Raw genomic sequence first — 22587 nt, 5'->3', positions numbered from 1 at the left:
ATTTTGATTATATCACCTTAAAAATTCTTATGTATAATTATTAATTTTATTAAATATGTATCATCAATTGCATAATATGAGCAGCAGGTTCGATTTCTGCTTATGTTAAATTAAAAATAAGTATATAAATATTTCTTAATATTAAAAACGCCTACTTTCAGGAAAAAGGCCTCACTTATTTAATTTACGATATAAATCTAAACAATAAAAAAAAATGAAAAATATTTTTGTTGATTATTTAAAAGCAAATAAAATTTAAAACACGCACACTATACTCACGCAAACATACAAAAATAAATATCATTAAAAAGTACCAACTTGCAATTTTTCTAAGAGCCGATTTTACAATCGCACAAATAAATTTTAACCTGATTTAACTGAGGAATCAATTTAAAATTTAGACAGATTAATAAAGACAGTTCGAAAATGACAAATTAATTTCTTGGTTAAACAGTATATTTGGCAATTGTAAAATTGGATAAAATTAAATATATAATTTGGGTATTACTCATTATTTATTTATTAATTAATTATACATTTAAATATGTTTCATTAAATAGTTAGTTTATTAAGAATAATATAATATACATTATACAACTCTGGACATTGCTTCAATCAAAAATGCACCTTATCACGATATAAATTAAGTAAAAATTCTCACTCGTACAGCAATACTATAGTTTATATTATTATAATAGTAACAATAAATATTATTTTAAGTCTAGATATAAAATTGTAACTAATAATTAATTATTATAAATATATTTTTTATTTATTGATCGAAACTTTAATTGACTTAGGTTAAGTTGCATGACAGGCAGTTAAAATTATGTTATATTACCGACCAGCGACCCGCCCCGGCTTCGCACGGGTAGGTTATAAAATTTTTGTAGGGATCTCTAATTTTTCTGAGAGTAAAATATAGCCTATGCCACTCAGGAATAATGTAACTTTCTACTGGTGAAAGAATTTTCAAAATCGTTACAAGTAGTTCCAAAGATTACCCCTTACAAAAAAACTTACGAACTTTACCGCTTTATAACATTAGTATAGATAAACTTTGACCGTCAATTAAAGCAAAATGTGTTTCACAAGATTTACCTTTAACCTTAATCATGGATATGAATATTGACTTATGTCGTTGACTTTTATTGACGGTCAAAGTTTAACTGTAACCATAACATAACTTTAATCACCTGTCATGCAATTTTTCATGCAATTTTTCTTAAGGTTTTTCCAAAATAATTTTTAACTTTGGGATAAATTTGACTTAAGCATTTTATTTTTAGCCAATTAGCAAAACCCGAAATTAATTTCTCTATTAAATTTGAAATTTGAAGTCTGTAATTTGGCCTGTAAATAGAATAATTACGAGTTTTTTTATTCTTCGATCACTTCAAGTCACTTTAAGAAAACCGCGCTTTTTAATGTAATTATTATATTTTTTAAATCGCTATTAAAAATCGTTATATTTTTGTATCCGTCAATTAATATTTTCATCAATATTATGAAGTACGCAGCCAATACAATGGCGTCGCAGGCCGCTTTAGGCGTTACGTCTTTGGAATAAGAACTAATCTTGCACGCTCTTACAATCAGTCGAAACTCTTAGGCGTATCTATAAGTCTTAAATCATTTGGTGGACGTTTTGGTACTTTGAGATCTGAAATCAATAAAAAAAAGTCTTTGTTTGTATTTGAATTTTCCTCTTTCTATGAATCACAACAAACTTGAATAAGTGACATTTAAAATATTTTGAAAAACCGGCTTTTAAAAAAATACTTGAAAAAATTGTATCTATTTGAATTTTATGAAAATAGGAAAGAAAATGCCAGTCTTAACTGTCTTTCATACGGTGCGGACTTCGTGTCTTTTGGTGCTCCTTCTAAAAAGACTAGGGCTTTTGAACGCAAGCCCGTTATTCACACATCTGAACAACGGGCCCGCACCCGCGTTCACTCTGATTGAGCATTAAAGTTATCACCTTCTCTATACTTTATTATTCCTAACAGATTTCCGCAATTAAAATATGAATATTTGCGTCCGCATCAACTCACCTAGTTACTTATCCAACAGTGAGAGCCGCAACGCCTCGTCCAGCGCCTTCTGCTCGTCTTGCAACTGTTGGTCCAAGGCCGCTTGTTCCCGTGCGGAAATCACGAGCGCCGCACGGAGATCCGCATCCAGCTCGTCGACTTCCGCATCGATTTCCGCACCCGCGTCCGGCAGGCAGACGTCCGACGGCGCGTTGGTTAGGGACGCCTCGATCGCTCTGTGATACCTAGCTGTGTTACTAGCTGTCTACTTGATAGCATTATTAACTTAACTAGTATTTAGCGTTATCATACCACTAATATGTATTTAGTAACCAATGCAAGTTAAGACGCCAAGCATACATGGTTTGTCTAAACCTAGGTTTTTGCCGACGACTTCATCCGTGTGGGTTTAGGTTATTTATAAATCCCATAGGAACCTTTTTACCGGGATAAGAAATATTTTAATCCGTCTCCAGGATGCAAGCTATGCTGAATTTATCAATGAAACGATTTGTTATTTATTAGGTACATTAGTTTACCTAGAGTTTAAAGTGATAAAAAATGGTGGTAACTTATTCCGCCATTTACCAAACACTGATTTGACTTTATTTATGTACTACCATAGATTATAAGTTTTTGGTTTTTTGTTTTGTCTTGGTTTTTTCATATTTTGTGTGCAATAAAGTTTTCTATTTATCTATCTATCAATTTTCATTTGCATGTGACTTGCTTTTACTGGTATCCTATTTTAAAACTGGCTTATGGCTGGCACCCGCCGGCATGTCTTACTAAGATAGGTAAGTACATAAAATGTAAAGTTTGAGTTATTGGTGGGAATTTGGCAGTAAACAAATCTCTAAGGTCTCAATTATTTTGACAGGTCTAAAAGCTATCTTTATCTGCAAGCAAAAAAAGACATTGATATGTCGTGTCATTTTAATTTAGATTTTTTTTACAGATTAATAGCAAATTTTTATAAATAACAATGTTTTTATTTAAAGTGCAAGATTTGCTAAATTTCTAAGGAAATTATAAATACCGGATTTCTACAACATCATCTTTATAATTGCAAAATACTTGTATTAAATGAAATTATTCAGCAGTCACTTATGCAGTCTGACCTTTAGTTTGATATCAATTCACTCATCTAGCGATATCTACAAAAATAGCGACTATGCACAGAACACAGGCTAACTAATGGTCTGTTACTAAGTTAACGGACTTCTATACCTATGATTAAATGTAACGCCTCGTTAGGGAAGTTAATCGCTTGTTAGTACGACGTGAAACATTAATTTGCATTAACAGTCTGTTAAAGCACTTGACAGGATGTTAAATTAACGAACAAACTATGGTTAAATCGGGTCGTAAAATATAATTTATTATTAGGTACACTACCTAAATGAATGATATGAGTCTAAATACATAAAAGGAAAAGCTGACTGACTGACTTCAGTCTCGACTTTGCGTTGATAGATCATCAACGCAAGTCGAAACTACTGGTCCGATCATGCTGAAATTTGGCATGCAGATAACTATTATGGTGTAGACATCATCTGCTAAGAAAGGAATTCTGAAAATTTAACCCCTAAGGGAGCCAAATCGGGGTTGGAAATTTGTGTAGTCCACGCGGACGAAGTCGCGAGCATAACTTAGTTAACAATCAAACGTTCCACAGTTCTAAAAAAGCACACAGAAGAAAATACAAAAGCTAAACTAAAATCTTCGATATCTGCAACGAATAAGGGTAGTACGGTATGAACAATTGCTTTTTATTTTTGAAATTCGACGAATTGAGAACTTCCTTCTTTTTTGATTTCGGTTAAAAAGAAGAATAACGATGCTTAACTGAGCTATATCAAAGCAAATAACGCACACATAATTCGGCACAATGCGGATTCTTAATTTCTTAAGTTATCCCAATACCATCGCCACCAGTACTTGAAATAGCCGGAGACCTGTAGATTCCCGAACGGGATACCTCAAGGATATCAAAAAGTACGGCAGTACATTCGTAACTCCCTGGCCTAAACTTTACATTTACACTAGATGATGCCCGCGATTACGGTCCGCGTGGATTTAGGTTTATTAAAATTCCCGTGGGAACTCTTTGATTTTCCAGGATAAAAAGTAGCCTATGTACTTCCCCAGGATGTAAGCTAACTCTGTACCAAATTTCATCAAAATCGGTTCCACTGTTGGGGCGTGAAAAGTTAGCAGACAGACAGGCAGGCACACTTTCGCATTTATAATATTAAGTATCTATCTACGTCACACGCTGAATAGGTGGCTCACCTCTGCAAGTGCGTGTCTTCGTGGTCCAGCAGCGAAGGCGCCAGGCGCGCGCGCGGCGGCACGGGCGACGTGGACCGAGCGCCTCGCAGCGCCTCCCATACGTCCACCTGTTCAAACCCCACGCTAATTACATAGCAACGATTTCGGAAACTAACAAAGTATAATACAATAATAGACTCTGGAGATCATTTCTCATTCAAGGTCTTTCTGAGACCAGTCAAATGAGCCGAAACGCAATACAGATGCCATTAATCACTGAGGAGTTCCACTATACCCTCGCCCGTTGAAGTACTGACCTGGTCATCATGAGTGCCAGCTTCCATGAGGCTCTGCTGTATGGCGTACTGCAGGAGCCCCTCATCATCATCACAGCTGAGCCTCTCGTCAGGAGCCGTAGCGTCCCGGTACCCTCGCCCGATGGAGAAGCACTGATCGTCCACCACACAGGATAACCTGTCTCCCTCCTGTATATATTCCACGTGAGGCACGGGGGTTTCCGTCGCGAAGATGTTACCGAAGGTTATCCGGGCGTTTAGTACGTGGAAAAGGGGGATCTCTGTAAAAGAATTACTTTTGTAATTTTGTAAACTACTGACCATATTAACAAAAACATAAATTTTGATGGTATATAGCCTACACTGATTGTGTTGCACAACATAGGCTTATTTCATAACGTTTTAAGAAAAGGCAAAATGATTGACGGTCTCAGTACTTTCTTTTTAACTCTACAGGCTTGGGCTAACTGCAATCACACTAAACAGATGATGCAGCCTAAGGTGAAGCGCGCCTGCCCAGAAGGTGCCTATTCACTCTTCTTTTGAAGGTACCTTATGGCTAGTGGGGAAAACGGAAGCTGGAAGGGCATCCCATATTCTAGCACTGCGTATTAGATTTAGAAACGAGGCAGCATATTGCTTGTAACGTAGCGGGCTAGCTCAGGTGAGTCCTGCCTTGCCTCGCTACGTACATGGAGGAGCAGGGGTCGAACCTACCTCCCGTCAGTTGTCCCTAGCCGGGTTGAGGGAAGGTAAATTAAACACGGATGGTATACACTAACGCCCTTCGGCGTTTATTGGATTCTTACAGTCTTAAATCTTAAACCTAGGTACCTATCCTACACGGGTTCTAATTATTCTAACAACACTCGGCCGCCGGCGGCCGGCAGACTACGCACTACGGAGGGAAACGCGAGGGGGGAGCGGGGATATCGGCGGAGCTGACGAGACGGCTCGTCAACACCTCCTGTCTCGTTCGCTGGTATCACCACCCGCCAGTCGTAAGCGTCTAACCACGTTCCGACTTTGGCGGCGAGCGGCGCTCCCAGTCGAACTGCCGGCCGGTATGTGAGCTCGCGCGCCCGCAAGGGCGCGGGAGAGGCACGTCCGAGGCAATGGCCTCCTGCATGCGAGATCTTCCGCCTGGCGTGACTACGCCAGGGTCCTTGGGTTGGCCCATGGGCCTACGGGCTTTCCTCCTCAGTGAGGAAGAGAGAGTTGAGAGCGGTCCTCACGCCGTCGTGATCCGACCTAGCCGGGTGGAACCCGCTTGTGGGAAGCCCAGCTGGGTGGTCGACGTGTGCGGAGGACGCGCTCCGAGGCATCTATGTGGCGCGGTTCTCTACTTCCTCCTGTCTGGCGTCCTTGGTAGGCTGGGCCTCACCGGAAAAGGCGGCGAGTCGTCGCAGTCCCTCCAGGATGCGCAGGAGTGGGTCTTCCCCGCCATTTTTAATGGCGTGGAAAACGTCTTCTAGTGTCTCAAACGCCACGGCTTTGATGGCCGCGACGCTTGGTTCGGCGGTCCTTTTGGGCTGGGGCGGGATCCCCTCGGCAGGTCTGGGTTTCTGCGCAGGCGGCGGCGAGGGTGCGCGGGTTGGCGATGTCGCCTTCCTGCGGCGACGACCTCTCCTCTTCCTGGCAGGAGCTCTCTCCGTGGCCTCTCGTGGCTTCGGGTCGTTTGCAGGCGTCCGTACCCTGGAGCCGGTGGTCTCGGTGCGCGGCGGCGGTCTTGGGACTGTGGCCGCGACGGTGCCCGCGCGTCTGTTCCGTGCCTCCTTGCGGAACACGGGACAGCCCACGTGGTTTGCGGGGTGGCTACCTCCGCAGTTGGCGCAGGTCGCTGGGTCTTCCCGTGGTCTTGGGCAGTCCCGTGCGCTGTGCTCCTGTGAGCAGATCACACAGGCCTGGCGCCTGTGGCAGTGCGTTGAGGCATGGCGGAAACCCTGGCATCTGTGGCACTGAGCGGGACCCTTCTTCCCTCTCCATGCCTCGATGCGGACTCCCCCCATGCAGAGCAGCTCGGTGATTTCGTACACTGCTGGAATCGTGTGTGGGGTGCGGCGGAGCATGGCGAAGAAGAGGCAACCTGGTCTGCCCTTCCTCGCCCTGATCTGGCGCACGTACTCCGGCTCGAACCCCAGCTGGCGGAGTTCGTCTTCTATCTCTGCCGGCTCGGTGTTGAAAGGAAGGCCGCGGATTGCGACCTTCAGGCTCCTCTCGGCCGGCAGTGAGTAGGAGAACCAGGACACGCCCTCCGTCTTCTCCAGGGCGGTGAGGTACCGCTGGACGAGGCGGAATTCCTGGTCTTCCTGGGGCGTGAATCTAATACCCTTTCCATAAGGGCGGGCTGCTGGGTTTCTGCCCAACTGGAGCTTAATCTGTTTGATGTGGTGCGTCCAGTTGGGCAGGTTTTCCACGATGAGTGGCGGGTAGCGAAGCTTCTTTTGTTGTTTCGTCGGGGCTGGGCCGCTCGGTGGCGCGCCGCCGGAAGGGGCGGCGGCGGCAGGCTTCGGCGGTGGCGCTGCTCTCGCACGGTCGGCGTAGGAGCGCGGGGCCGGCGTCGGGGCTCGGGTCGTTCCGGCGTCGTCCGACTCAGAGGCTTCGGCTGTGCGTCGGGGCATCTCGTAGCGGGAGGGAGGGGTGGTCTTCGCAACCCGTTTCGCCTCAGCGGGCGCGTCCTCCTCCGAGTCGGTGCGCTGCCTGCGGCTGGGGAGCGCACGGCGATCTGGGCCTTCCAGGGCCAGGATGGCGGCGTAGTAGGCGTCATCCTGCCGAAGTCTAGGCTGGACCGTTGTCTCGCTGTCCGCCACACTGTCGTCGTCGAGCAAGGGCATCGACAGCGGGCGCGGAGCGGCGGTTAACGCGGCGGGCGCGGGTGCGGCGCGCGAGACGTGCGGGGCCGGTGGCGCGGCGTACGGCGCGAGAGCGCGCGTGACGGAGCCATACGGGGCTACTACGTCGGGCGCACTCGCGGGTGCGGCGCGTGATGCGGGTGCGGCGCGTGGTGCGGGCGCGGCCGGAGGCGCGGCGCACAGCGCGAGGTCGCGCGTGACGGAGCCGGTCGGGGCTGCAACGTCAAGCGCACTCGCGGGTGCGGCGCGTGATCTCGGATCGCGAGCATGTCGTTGATGGTGGCGGCCCTGAGAAGGGCCTTTGGAGGTGGATGGACGGTTGTCCATCCTCGCGCGGCTCTAGCGGCGCGTGGGAGCGGTCGTCACGCCACCCAATCGATCACCGGCTGGTGAGATCGGGCATCTCCGGGGTTCGGGCTTCTCCTCCGCGCAGACAGAGCGCGCGGGCGAAAACTGTTGGAGCTTTTTCTCAGAAAAAGTCTTCAGTTATCTTCGCGGTGTAGGGTGCGTGCGTAGTGGACGACGTAGCCAATCCTCACTGCCGGCTCGGTGGCCGGCGCGGCGTATTTATTAGCGAACGGCAGGAGGCGGTCGGAGTGGGGCGAAGCGTCGCAGGCCGCGCCGATTGGCTATTGATCCCGTCCTCGTAGAATGTTCGCGAAGTTTCGCTGATGCCTACGAGCGTCCGGTCACGTAGGCCACGGTGACTCATCCAAGATGCGCTGGCGCCTGCCTCGTTATATGCTTTTTAAGAGTAATTATGGGTTATTTACCTATTTTAACTGGGAATCCAGCGGGTAGCTGCATCTGTATGAAATCTTTTAGTTTCGCGAAATGGGGCGATGATATCGAAGCCATTAGATCCAGGATTGGCATAATTTGTTCTTGGAGCTGGAAAGATTAAGTTTTCCATGTTAAGTAAAGTAAATATGTGAATTTTTTGATATAATATAATTTTTTTTTATATATTTTTAGTAAAAATGTAATTTTTTTTTTCTGAAAGCTGTTCACAAGATTTCATAATCAGTTTAAATGGCTCAGTGCACCAAATTTCGGCACTGATATTTTGTTCAAACATCTGACTAAAGTAACTGACATAGCCCAAAGCAATCTGAAGTGGCAGTGGGTTAAATCATGTCTGCTTGTGAACAGTTGTGCCCTGTACAGATATATCTTTGAGCAAGACTAAAAAGAGACTTTGAGCTAACTTTCAAACACACTTTCTTAGGCTGAGACCTATCGAGCACACTCTGACTTTGTTTAGACTTAAGATCGAGTTAAAACGAGACAGGTATATCTGTCACATAAATCTGTCTCGTTTTACCACAATCTCAGCCTAAGAAATAATGTCATGAAGAGGGTAGATGGGGAAAGCGTAAAATGAACACTTCCACTTTCAATAGTTGGTGGCAGAGTAGCTAGGATGACAAAAGCGTCATGTATCATTACGGTGTGGAAAGATTACCAATTTCGTGAATGAATGACTCAAAGTCGCTAAACGAGGAAGGCAAAAGATGAAAATTATGAAAAGGTCTATGTCCAACAGTAGACAGGTGATGCTGATAATTTGATGGTGCCTATGTGATCTATACCTCCAAAGGATAGTCCTCACAGAGCCATAGAGTAGCTCTGAACTTCTGGACTTTAGTGGCGATGTCCCTAGGCCGGCCAATTTCCCGGTCCAGAGGTTCCTCTGAGAAATACTCTTCCCATGTCACAGGCCTCACGTCACGTGTCAGGTCTTCACGAGATCTACTTCTCCGAGGGGGTTCTTCCTGGAACAATATCATAAAATGGTTATACAAAAGGTCAGCTTCATTTTTAGGGTTCTGTATCTTCAGAGAAAAGCGCGAGTATACACTTACCCTGTGCGGTGTGAGGAGAGGGGAGGCCGGGGTAGATGAGGCATTACCGTCGTTGTACGCTAGCGCCAGTAGGCCGGTGAGGGGAACTCGGGGACCCATTTCTCCCCTTTGGGCAGATGTTCGGAGCCCGTTGCATTTACTTACCTTGCCCGGTGTCGGGACAGGGGAGGCCGGGGTAGACGGGGCACTGTCATCGTTGTCCGCTAGCGCCAAGAGCCCGGCGAGGGGAGCCCGGGGAGTGTGAGCCCATTTCTCCCCTTTTAGCAGATTCTAGAAGCGCGTTGTATTCACTTACTCTGTCCGGCGTAAGAAGAGGGGAGGCCGGGGTAGATGGGACACTCTCATCGTTGTCCGCTAGCGCCAGCAGCCCGGCGAGGGGAGCCCGGGGAGTGTGAGCCCGCTTCTCCCCTTTGGGCAGATGTTCGGAGCGCGTCTTGGATACTAGCTCCACATTGTTAGCACTGAACACTTTACACTCATATCCATTTACGCTTTCCGTTTTGTCTTGACGCCAACCCCATATGCCGCTTTTGTTTCTGGAATAAGACAGACACTTTCAGTGATATTAGTTTCTTAGTTCATAATGTCGGTCTAGAGATTGCATCGCGAAGACATAATATTATATAGGATACTTTTTAGGCCATAAAATCATAGTTCCCACAGCATTTTCGAAAATTCGCGCGGAGGAAGTCACGGGCATCATGCAGTATTTTTATGGTACAACGTGAAATGACGGCCACCTAATCATGGACACATTTACTTCTAACGCGCGAGGTTTTATGATCACTAAACGCACCTCTCGAAGCTAATCTTGTCGGTGTCAAGGTAGTTGATGGCCAGCGGCGCGGCGAGGCGCGTGTCTATGATGTGCGGCGGCGGCGGCGGCCACTCGCGCGGCCCGCGCTCGCCGCCCACTTCGAAGTACTCACACCCAGACGTGCCCACCTCGTGGTCTAGCTCCACTAGGCTTGCGCTGCGACCTACAAGCGTGAAAACAAATAAAAACCGGCCAAGTGCGAGTCAGACTCGCACGCCGAGGGTTCCGTACTCGGTTAATTTTTCCGACATTTTGCACGATAAATCAAAAACAAATACATAAAAATAAATAAAAATCTGTTTTAGAATATACAGCTAAAGCCCTTTCATATGATACCACTTGGTATAGTTATTATACTATGAAAATTGAAACACATTTTAACTTTTTTTAATGATGTTACCATAAATTCACAGTTTTCGGATTTATTCCTTTACTTGTGCAGTAAAACCTACGTACCTGCCAAATTTCATGATTCTTGGTCAACAGGAAGTACCCTATAGGTTTTCTTGACAGACATAACGGACAAACAGACAGACAGACAACAAAGTGATCCTATAAGGGTTTCGTTTTTCCTTTTGAGGTTTGGAACCCTAAAATGATTCTAGATTGACAAGAAAACTATAATTTGTGGTTGTGATACCAGCGAGTGGTACCGGCTGCCGCCGTAACCAAATTGGTTGCGTAACCGGGAGCTGTATACATTTTGTTGGTAACTCGACTGGTTGCGCTGGCATTGGTGTCCTAGTAAGATAGTGGTTAAAAAAAATCTTTTTTCCATGTACATGACTCACCCTGCCCCCTGAATATGTAGGTCCTGTCTCCGCGCTGCCACCGATTGTTCTCGAAGCCCACCAGCGTAGTGTCGACGCGCACATTTGCGCCGCGTTTGTATACTTTGTATGTATCGAATGGACACATTCGCGACACCAGTGGTACTGGAAATGGACACAAAATTTAAATCCAGGGGCTTTGATTACATTCCAATGACAACTATAGTGTGATGGTCACAATCACCTCTGATTCGCCAACACTTGGGTCACTTTTGGCTGTAATGCAATGTTGCAACAAGACTAACATAAATGAAACCAATCACAAGTGTGATGGTAATAACTAATAATGATTGATGCAGGTATTCCCGAATCAACCTGTAGAGATCCATCCAATCTAATAGCTACGACGATCGCAATCATTTCTGATTAGTCAAAACTACTTCACTAAAATTGGCTAAAATGCATTGTTGCAGCAAAAATTTTGAATTTTAAATTTTTTTCAGCTTTAACCACTCAGAAGACTTACCCCAACTTGTAAACTCCCATTTCATTTCAACATAGAAGTCAGGTGCTAAACTGAGCTTGTTCAGTAACTCTGGTATACCGCTGGACTGCACCACGTGACGCTGGTAGTCCCGCCGTGAAAGCACCAGGGATAGCAGCTCAGGGTTGCCCGTTGCTGTTGCTTCTTGGACAGCTGTAGGATTGTATTTTTTTTTATTAACAGAAGTTGGACAATGGAGTATGACAGAACCACAGTAACATAAGGGAATAAACTGGCATAAAGACAGTTGGAGAACTATTCTGGCTAGCCATGGACAAGGAGAAGTTTAGACAACTGACTTCAGTAATGGAGAGGCACATAAAGAAGAAAATATAGGGCCTAAAATCAAACTCACCAGTCCAGCCATCCTTCTCACAATTAACGTCAGCATTAGCCTCAATCAAAGCTTGCACAGCCTCTAAGTGGCCTAGCGTAACCGCCAGCAACAGTGGTGTCCGTCCACGGTTGTCATGTCTCTCTATATCCTCCTGAGAGAACTGAAACAGGATTTTTTTCTTTTATCGTTCACTAACTCTTATAAAGACATTTAACAAATATGCACTAGCTTCCTCTAAAAACTATAAAAAATTATATGAGAATGGCGAGTTAACATTATTCTTGTTTTATGTATAGTTTTCGGATTTTTCTCTTTACTTGTGATATAAGACCAGGCTACCTGCAATATTTCATGAGTGTTGGTCAGCGGGAAGTACCCTACAGGTTTTTTGACAGCCACGACAAACAGACAAGATATGTAGACAGACAGACAATGAAGTGATCCTATAAGGGTTCCTTTTTTCCTTTTGAGGTATGGAACCCTAAAAACAAAGTAATTCTGTTAAATATACAAACAAGAATACCTGCAAAATAAAACAATGAAAAGGAATTTGTAAAAAGCATTTTCTAGTCAGTATTATTTATTGTATATTATATTCCTTAGTTTATGTTTTAAGTCATCTAACGGTAAACTTTTTTACTTAGTCATGAGATAATGGAGACACCTTTTAACTGCTGGTCATTTAATTGCTGTGCATTTTGACTCTCATTTAACCTTTTTGTCTGACTAAACAGACATAATGACCCCTCCTGCCATTTTTAATAAATGCCCTCTAACAAGACTTGTGTACAATATTAGGCAGCATTTAGCATTCTACTCTAATCCATATCAGGGCACAGTAGTGTGGCTTCATCACTGATAATGAGATTATTTTTACTTTCACTCTCTACCCACACACTTAGTTCTGACATTAAAACCTATGTTGTTTTTATTTTTTTTATTCCTATACATGGCATCAACACAGTATCTATCTGGGACACTGCCTCATACTTCTATTGTATGTGGTACCCTAACCCGTAGGTATAACTGGTAATGTGTGGCACAGCTTTCAAAAATAAATGTTTTTTTTTCTTTCTTTCTTATATACTCTGCCTAAAAGTGAAGGTAATTAACTTAACTCTTGTCTTTGTGTCACTAGGCAGTTCTAGAATTTGGTTGGCCGTCACTATCCATATTATAAAATGTGAGTGTGTTTTTTATCCTTTAATAGAATAGAATAGATTAGATTTTTATTCAAGTAGACTTTTACAAGTGCGGTTTGGAATGCTGTTCCTACCAAGAAGAAACAGCAGGAAACTCGGAAGAAACTAATCACATAGAAGAAGAAGAAACTAATCACGTTGCAACAGAGCAACAAATCTATGAATTTTTTGTTTGGCATTTTTTTATTTTATAGACTAGCACCACTAGCGCTTGGCTGCATTCCTAGCCTGTCTATCCTAACCTGCTAGCTTTAAACTGAACATTCTCGGTCACTGTTGTTTTAAATGATGATCAATTTGTACATCCTTATCAATAATTGTACAGCTTTGGCACAGGTTAAATACCAAAATAAAAGAATACAATGAATCTCAACACAATATGAATGATTAAGCAAAAGAGATGTTTCAAAATTAAGTTACTGATATCATTTTTAAGATAACTAGAAGCTTATGATTCATTCAAAATTACTCGAAGTACTTTTACGTACGGTATATAATACTAGGGTAGGTGAGTGATTATTAATGCAATTAACCTATAACCTGGCTACAACAAAAGATGGCAAATTATCATAGCGGTAATTAAGAAATACCTTTTTAGCTTGCAGGGCGCTCTTCAACTCCTCATGCTTATTGTTCCAAACCAGCCAGTGGATTGGATAGCGGTTGGCAATCTCTTCAGCCGTCAGGGGCATAGCGAAGACTCATTTAATTCCTCTTTAAGGTTGAATCTTACACCAGTTTGCATGAAGCACCTTTTAACACTTACTACGGACGTCACTACACTAAAGTAAAGTCTGCGAAGTCCATCAAATGAATACAAATTACAATCTCAAACACAATCTTCTTCAGATTCAAAGCAAAACTCGGCCTTGACTTGAAGACGAGGGCGGTTTTCATCTGTCATGTCACTGATGTCAAGTATCAGCTGTCAAATCACAAAGGCCATAAGGCCATGCCTTGGGAAGTCAAATGCATAGAGCGGCATAGAGTAGAATAATGTTGTGTAGGGAGCTTGTGCACTGCTCCCGATTTTCGATCTAATAAGAACCAGCCGTGGAACCAACAATAAATAGCCTAGCAATGGATTCCATGGCTAGAACCTAGAGCCACAAACTATTAAAAAAATTGAAAATCGTAGACTGTTGTTTTGTGATTAACTTTTTTAGGCCTTAAAAGAGTGATATCCAGGGCCGTAAAATAAATTAAAAAAAAAAAAAACTTTTTTGCCGCTATTCTTGAATTTACCGCCGTTTTTTGTCTATCTCAATAAAGTTTTGATTACAATGGCTAACGACGCAAATAATAGTATGATGGCAGTAGTGCCTTATGATCTGGAAATAAATGAATACCTTTTGAATGTTATACATTCAAATGAAAGAATAGAAGGTATGAGTTTTTTCATTATTAACTAACTAAGTACCTACCTACCTATTTGACCTTTTTTAATTTTATTATTAATTAACATGTAGGTAAGTAATTTCTAGGGATAGTTATTCGATGACTGCCCGACCCTACCGCATCTATCAATAATGACTACCTACGTCTTCTACGTTGTTCTACGTACCTACAACAAAATCCTAGGTATGTATCCTAGGATGTAGGTTTTTAAAAATTCCGTGGGAACTCTTTTATTTTCCGGGATAAAAAGTAGCATATGTGCGAATCCAGGGCATAATCTATCTCCATTCTAAATTTCAGCCCAATCCGTCCAATAGTTTTTGCGTGATGGAGTAACAAATATACACACACACACACACACACACACACACACATACATACACACAAACTTTCGCCTTTATAATATTAGTGTTAAGTGTTATAGTGATAAGAGTATTTGTTTGTATTAATTTGCAATCGATAACATCTGAAACTACTGAACAGATATTCATAATTCTTTCAGCATTCTAATGGTACTTTAACCAGAAGTAGTATAGGCTACAAGTTGGTATATTATATACTTACCTACTTACAACTACCAAATTTCACCTGGGCGGATCTGTGTTAAAATAAAAATATAAAGGAAACATATGACTAAATATTGCGTTCTAACTAGGTGTGCAGCATGGAGGAACCAATACTCATTTATGTCCTAGTTACCGGCTTACGTCAACGTTGCTTATCTAGCGGTCTTATATTCGATGAACAACTTTTTCCTGTGATTTCTTCGCCTTTATAGCCTAACTACTAGATGATACCCGCGACTTCGTCCGCGTGGATTTTTAAAATCCCGTGGGAACTCTGCTTTCCGGGATAAAAAGTTGCCTATGTCAATTTCCGGGACGCAAGCTACCTTTCTACGAAAATTCATATAAATAGGTTAAATGCATAGGTGTTTGAGACTCTCGTGAGAACTCTTCAATTTTCCGGGATAAAAGTAGCCTATTTCCGTCCCCGGGATGTAAGCTAACTCTGTACCAATATTTATCAAAATTGGTTAAACTGTTGGGCCCTGAAAAGCTAGCAGACAGATAGACAGGCATACATTCGTATATAGCTCACGGGGATAATGTACCTACCTAGCTATCTATCAGTAAGGGAAATTTGAGAAACGGATCGGATGGATATTTCCGTAGATTAACTTCTACATCCAAACTTACATTACCACTTTAGGTAGCGTTCTTGACTGCGTATAGCCTGGTGGTAAATTGGTAGTAGGTATGGCAGTTTAATTCATACCCCATATACTTACGCGTTTTTACGCGGCATCGTACCGGAACGCTAAATCGCTCGACGGTACGTCTTTGCGGGTAGGGTGGTAAGTAGCCATCACCAAAGCCTCCCATTCATTAGCATTTTAGAGGAAGGTAACTAACTAAGAATACCCAGTTTAAGTAATATTTATATGTATTTTATAATATGTATTTCATGACCGTTCTGGCGCATTGGTGAGCACTGTGGTCTTATAGGTGGGGGGCCTCGGATTCCATTCCCGGCAGGGGTAGTTTGGGAATTTATTATCTTTAAATTGTCTCTGGCCTGGTCTGGCGGACGGTTTCTGTCGTGGCTAGTTACCACCCTACCGGCAAAGCCGTGGCGCCAGAGTGTAGGATGTCGTGTAGGTATATAAACGGATAAGGGGGATTTAATAAAATTGTCATACTCCTTACAAGTTAGCCCACTTCCATCTCTGGTTGAAATCTATAGAGCGCACTTTGACTTTGCTTGAGACTTATGTTTCCGTTAAAAAGAGACAGATTTATACTAGCGGTATAATGATGTCTGGTTTAATTGTTACGGCTGTACTCACGTACTTATTCATGTATCACGATAGTGTAAACGTTAAAATAAGTTAATTGGTAATTTAAAAAATTTACTTAGATAAGTATCTAATAGCATCAACTTTTAGTCCTAGGTAATATAGAGAGGAACGCTCGTAAACGTGCTGAAGATTTAAAAAATCTTTGTTTCATAATCAAAGATAATAAAACTTTGTTAGAAACTCAATTGAAACGAACAAAACAAAATAAAGAAAGGTAAGTACCTACTTTATAAATATTAAAATGGCTATTAAAACTCATGTGTTGTCGGAGTATACCCGACTAGTTTCAAATCCGTACGGGGTCCTTTTTCATTTTGACGAAGATCAGCAGGAACGTCGGGAGATGATCCTAAGCCCCCGTCATAACCATACGGAAGTATTGTATCTTGAAACTATATAAAGTGCAGATTTCAGAAAACTCTGTTAGTGCGTTTTAGATTTGCTTGTTCTTTTTGTACTCAACTTTGAGATGCTGGTGCTGCCATCTAGTGAGAGTGTTGTTAGTGGCATCCGGCTTGGGTCCGTGTATCGAGTGATTGTTGATTGATTTCTTCGTACGAGTTCGTACGAGCGCCATCTGCTTGCGAATATGGCAACCATCAAGTCAAACTCCATAGTTGTCACTGGCCTACCTCTAGTAAGCCACCGATGGTGTTGCTGTTATTTAGTTGGCCACTTTTTGCAGTAACTACAACTAACTGACTGAGATACGGAACACGCCTGCTGCTTACTGATATTACCTTTACCTTGCAGTTTACTTGCTGCTCTAGAGGCCTACAAATCTACAAATCTAGTGCTCAAAAATCGGTCATTATTAGCTAAAGAGCAGAACGCCTATATACTCGAACAAAGAATTAAAACATTAAAAATATATGAAGAAAAATGGCTAACAACTAAAAACCTATTTGAAAATATCCCTTTTATAAAAAGTTTCATTGAAAAAAATTACGAAATAGAAACTGTGAAAAGGGGAATCGATTCTATTAATAATGAAGTTGAAAAAATGCGCTCTGATATTATATTAAAAAAAACTGAATTTTTAAATATGAGGAATAAAAATATAGTAGAATTGGCTGATTATATGATCAATAAAAAACCTTTAATTTTGAAAAGTATCAACGAGGCAACGAATGCAATTAAAAATTTAAAAAATGAAAAGCAAATTAATAATCCAGTTATGAAAAATAAATTGCCTGCTTCCGGTTTAAATAAACTAACGATCAAAGCTAAGAAGATTTCTACCGAAGATACTGTGAGCGCATCTAGAAATAGTAAACCTCGTAACGCTTTTGCGGTAAACACTCATTTAACTTATTTTATGTACTTATATTATATTATGTAACTGTGTAGTCTATTGTACGTAAGTTATCTATAAGTAGGTATGGTAAAGTCTCTAGACCTTTTCTGACTTAAGGTCCTAATAAAATAAAAATGATCGCTTCCTTATAAAATTTACCTAACATTTTGAGATAATATGTTACATTAAATGAATAGTATCTGTGGATTTACCAAATAAATAATGGTTTTATTGAACGGCTTCAAAAACTTTCTTTGATTGCAAGTCTTTTCAGTTTTAGTGCTAAAATTCTTATTTAATGAACTTTTTTTTTTTAATTTAAGCTACCACAATTGCGTCTCACTGCACATTCGTATGCAGCGCCAATTAACTTTGATCAGGTACGTTCTAATTCTAAACACCTATAAAATTAAATACAAAAATTTTAATACGGAATTTGGTAGTTAGGTACTAAAAGTATACAAAATATAGGATTCATATTCATTACAGAAAGTTAATTGCTCGGCACGGCACGACACCGGAATAGCAAAAAAAAGGCCTTTTGAGTCTTTTATCACAAGGAAATTTCATGCGTTAAAAAAAGAGAACATCGCTGAAAAGATCGATGAAGTTAATGTATCAACTTATTTATTTGCGGCACCCAAAACAATGGATCGCAATAATATACGGAAATACCCAAACGATAAATTAATACGTGTCTTAGAAAATGTCAAGTTAGATACAACTGGAACTTATAAAATTGTTTCGCAACTTAAGCCTGATCATTTACAGGATGTGAATGTTATTAAGGCTACAGAATCTCAGCACGATTTGAACACTGATCCACCTCAGGAAAATGTAAATACCTACTTAACTTAGCTTTTAACTAAATGTTTAATTTTTTATCAACTATATCAAATGCTTTATAATGTTACAGGTTAATGAAAACATTATAACTGAGGATATCGAAATATTAGATTTGACAAAGAAAGCATCTCAGGATGTTATATTACCACCTACTCAGTTTTTAGATTTTACTCTGGTGAATATCTCATTTTATCAACGCTTACCGCTTCCTTAACATTTACCTAACATTTCGATATAATATGTTATTCATGTTATTAATTATTATGCTGCACCCATTTATCTTTTACTTAAATATTATCAGAGCCCTCAAGAGAAAAGAGTTACATTTAATGGAGTAATAACAATTGAGGAGTTACAAAGTTTGGTAACTAATGACACAACACCTCAAGATGATAATGCAATAAATGATCCGCCTGGCAGCCAACTAAATGCTAGCACGACTAGCAATGATAGCTTCAAGAAGATCAAAGATTTCGTATTCAAAAAACGCAATGTAAATCTATCCCCAGAATTTACATATACCAGAAATGTAGTAGTCCCCATGGTATGTGATTAAATATTTATAACTACTGAATTTATCATTGCAATAAATGAAATAAATACAAATATTAATCTTATAAAATGTAAAAATTTTAGGTTGCAGAAAATAAAACTGTTACTTCAAAATTTTTTGATGAAAAGCAACAAGGTGATAACAATATCGACAGTTCACAAATACAAAATATGGAAATTGTAGAGGTTGTTGATGAAGAGCCTCAACTTAAACAGACACAAGAAATTCACGCGGAAACAATAAATCAAACTAATACTACTTCTGACAACACATTTGAGGTGCGTTCTGTTCTTCATTCTCAGGATGTCAACTTAGCCATGGCGTAATACCAACACGTGTATAAAACTTGAATAATTCGTTTCAACAAGTTTCGTTTGTACGTACGTATGTATGAAGTAGGGCGAGCATAATAAAAGAAACTAGAAAGAGCCTGCAGCTCGCCTGACTTCATAAATACCTACGGGTACATACTACATACACGTGTAGAAACAAAAATTAGTATGTATAGTTTTGGAAGTTGATTTTTTTTAAATATATATGAAAAAATTGACTTAACGGATGTTATGTCCAAAAAGTGCGGGTCTCCAAATTTTTTTTTGCTATTATATAGACCGGGATGTTAAATGAAAGAGGAGAAAATTCTGAGTTCATGAATATAAACGTACTACAGCATTAGGATATACCAAGCGACAGAAAAACAATTTTAGTATAATATTTTAGCGTTTATTAAGACGAATGTAGTCGGGTTTTAGTTTTCAACTTTATCATGTATCTTATTTTTTATTTAAGGCTCAAGAATGCACACAAAAAGATGAAGTCTCTCTAGCTGCGCCATCATTTTCAAATTCCATTCGGGATATACCTCGCACCCTGAATATTTCTATGAACAAAACCGGCAATGAAGATGATGGAGAATTTCCACATTGCATTGGTAATATAATAATTATCCTTCACTTATTACTCACTTAGTGATTTTTTTCCAGATGCACTCAAAAAGCTAATATTTTAAAAATTAAACAAGATTCTATTTTGGAAGTAACTAAGTATGTACATAGTCAGTGACAGTGAGGCGAAAACTTAAGCTAATAACAGATATTTAATTGATACCATTAGGTAACTATACGTACTGTAGGTAGTTCGTAAGGTCAAATTCCTCTATCTCTAATACCTACCTACATAGTTTTCGCCTTACTAACCACTCCCACACTCCCAAAATAAGGTCGATTGTCGTTGCAGTAATATGGTGATTGTGGTCCATACAACAATAAATAATAGGTATTATATATGTACCTACAGTCAAAGGCCGTAAGTCGTGTAGCACCTTAATGATCATATTCGCGTGTCACGGTTATGCACATGAGTTAGGTGTGTGAGGCGTATTTATATAAAAAGGTCATAAATGCGACAGGTTTTTGATGCAATAGTTTCGTGGAATTGCTACTCAAATTCTGAGGCCGACCGTACCTACCTACACTGCTACATAAATAGTATTATTTTGTATTTTTAAATATTGATATTAATATATTGCTATTTTATTAGATTCAAGCCTTCTTTTGTCACCAAAAGCCGATGATGAAATGCAAACAAATAATAATAAAATAGAGACACAGCCTCGGGAGGTGCCTAGCTTTTTGTCAGGTATGTAAACAATAAAGTGTAAAACTTGTAGCTTTTTCCTACGATGCACCGATCGATGTAAGAGTTAAACATTGTAAATATTACAACATTGTTTCCGTCATCTCTGGAGACAGCACTATTTTATGTTCGACCCGCCAACGAGTTAAAGATCCCTTCGATTGGGCTCGATTTTATGGTAGAAGTAAAAAAAAAAGTTCTAGATACTATTGTACACTTTTTGATTGTCAATTGTTGAATTTATAAGATAATGATGTAATATGGTGATAATTACGTAAACTTAAAACTAAATCTACAATGATACAACAATTCGTAAAAAGCTTCCCTTCTAAGTTCCGTCAAGTGTCCACAGTACCTAGCTACCTCTTAATTTTTTAAATTGAATGTGCCTATGCCTACCTAGTTAGCTATTATATTAAACACTAGCTGTGCCCGCGACTTCGTTCGCGTGGAATAGCTCTCAGCGCGCTTTATATAGCCACGGACGCTCAGGCGCGAGGCGTGTTGTACGTACTCTGTACGTTAAAAATGTTCACCGTGATTCTTTAAATTGACATAACTTTTTTATTTATGAACCGATTGACATGAAATAAACACTAAATGTTAAGTGAAGCTTACTACAATATATTAGTGAAAATTGTATTTAAATCGAATTAGCTGTTTCTGATATTAGCGTGCACAAACACACAGACAAACAGACAAACAGACAAAAAAATAATATTTACAATTTCGGGTTCGGCATCGATATAATAACAACCCCTGCTACTTTTTTTTATATATTTCCGTTGTACAGACACCACTTTTCTACAATTTTATTATATGTATATTGATAGGTAGGTACCTACCTCATTAATGTTTTACAGGATTTAGGAGGACAGGCTTTTCTTTGTTCGGGACAAAGACAAACGAAGCTGATGCACAAAACCAGAATAACTTTAATTTCAACTTTGGTGGAAATGAGAAGACAAAGAAAAGTGGATTTTTCAATATGTTTCAGTAAATTACAAAAACACAAAATAAATAAGTAATAAAATAGAACCTAATAATTTATACCTAACTAACTAATAATTATAATAGTTTTATACCAATAATAAATAACATAAAAACTTAAAAATTTTGACAGCTGATTTACAAAAATAGGTACTTAAAATACAAAAAAAGATACAAATGAAATACAAAAACTTCTACCTTCTACGACATCCGCTACGGCCGAATACTGTAATAAGATACTTAATATTTAACTGAACTGAAACAAGAGAAGAGTGTTTCAAAACCCAAAGTACCTAATTTGAACTAATTACTAATTTATTAATGGGGTCTTAATTAATGAGGGATAAACTTAAGCAGTATTCAGCCGTTATACAAAAAAAATCGATAGTTTTTATATATAACTAGGATAAGGTAGGTCTTTCGATACTAACTTACTTTTAAAATCTAATTTAAAATAGGTACTTATTAGTTATTATAGTCCGATTACCGAATCTTAGTTTTTCTTTATATTATCTTTGTTTCTTAATAATTGTACTTGTAATTAAATTGATTAATACTTGAAATAATAAGTTTCCTTTTAATTTTCTTGAAACTAATATGTGTATAGAAATGTGGACCACATTCATTTTATGCACATAATATTGGGTAAAAATAAGTAGGTCTGTAGTACTTAATAAAAATCGGTTAGGTTTGGTCAAGTGGCTCCATCGTTGTGGGCACGAACCATGCTCGCAACCCATAGACTTTATGACTTCACATTCTCACTTAGGTACTCTGGATGACCAAATGGAAAAGAATGTGAGAACAATTTTCCGCCATACCAGAGTCCGTAGTAATTCATCTCATAGAAGCATGCAACCGAGATTTGTACCCTAACATAAAAATAAAATTATGCTATGGAAAATGTAGCTACCTGTACCTGCTAGCATTTAATTTTATTTGATATCCCTTAACAGGGCTCTATCCGTCACTCGTTTCATACAATCGTAGTTCCAATTTCATTTGAATATTAAG

At 40.1% G+C, this 22587-nt stretch overlaps 2 protein-coding genes across 3 annotated transcripts; one reads left to right on the top strand and one right to left on the bottom strand.

Annotated features, from left to right (window-relative positions):
- Window positions 1-921: 921 nt before the first annotated feature.
- On the bottom strand, window positions 922-13898 carry LOC123872742 (ankyrin repeat domain-containing protein 13D). Of its 2 annotated transcripts, XM_045917256.1 has the most exons (12): window positions 13584-13898; window positions 11810-11951; window positions 11437-11607; window positions 10932-11075; window positions 10120-10303; window positions 9619-9859; window positions 9051-9233; window positions 8232-8349; window positions 4628-4887; window positions 4332-4438; window positions 2058-2272; window positions 922-1663 (listed from the first exon to the last, which is right to left on the bottom strand). In XM_045917256.1, the coding sequence occupies exons 1-11, from the start codon at window positions 13683-13685 to the stop codon at window positions 2062-2064; spliced, it is 1863 nt and encodes a 620-aa protein (XP_045773212.1). In that variant the 5' UTR covers window positions 13686-13898; the 3' UTR covers window positions 922-1663; window positions 2058-2061. The 2 variants fall into 2 exon arrangements, with proteins under 2 accessions (XP_045773212.1, XP_045773214.1); XM_045917258.1 differs by lacking the exons at window positions 922-1663; window positions 2058-2272 and adding an exon at window positions 3629-3768.
- A 341-nt stretch (window positions 13899-14239) lies between these two features.
- Window positions 14240-21756, top strand: LOC123872739. The gene is made up of 11 exons (XM_045917252.1): window positions 14240-14379; window positions 16340-16466; window positions 17006-17546; window positions 17873-17929; window positions 18039-18386; window positions 18466-18570; window positions 18697-18939; window positions 19032-19226; window positions 19738-19879; window positions 20488-20586; window positions 21447-21756. Exons 1-11 carry the CDS (start codon window positions 14277-14279, stop codon window positions 21581-21583), a joined length of 2097 nt encoding a protein of 698 aa, XP_045773208.1. The 5' UTR covers window positions 14240-14276; the 3' UTR covers window positions 21584-21756.
- Window positions 21757-22587: the final 831 nt, after the last annotated feature.

Source organism: Maniola jurtina, chromosome 15 (genome assembly GCF_905333055.1).
Source record: "Maniola jurtina chromosome 15, ilManJurt1.1, whole genome shotgun sequence".
NCBI lineage: Eukaryota > Metazoa > Arthropoda > Insecta > Lepidoptera > Nymphalidae > Maniola > Maniola jurtina.
This window is presented reverse-complemented; position numbering and strand designations above follow the sequence as displayed.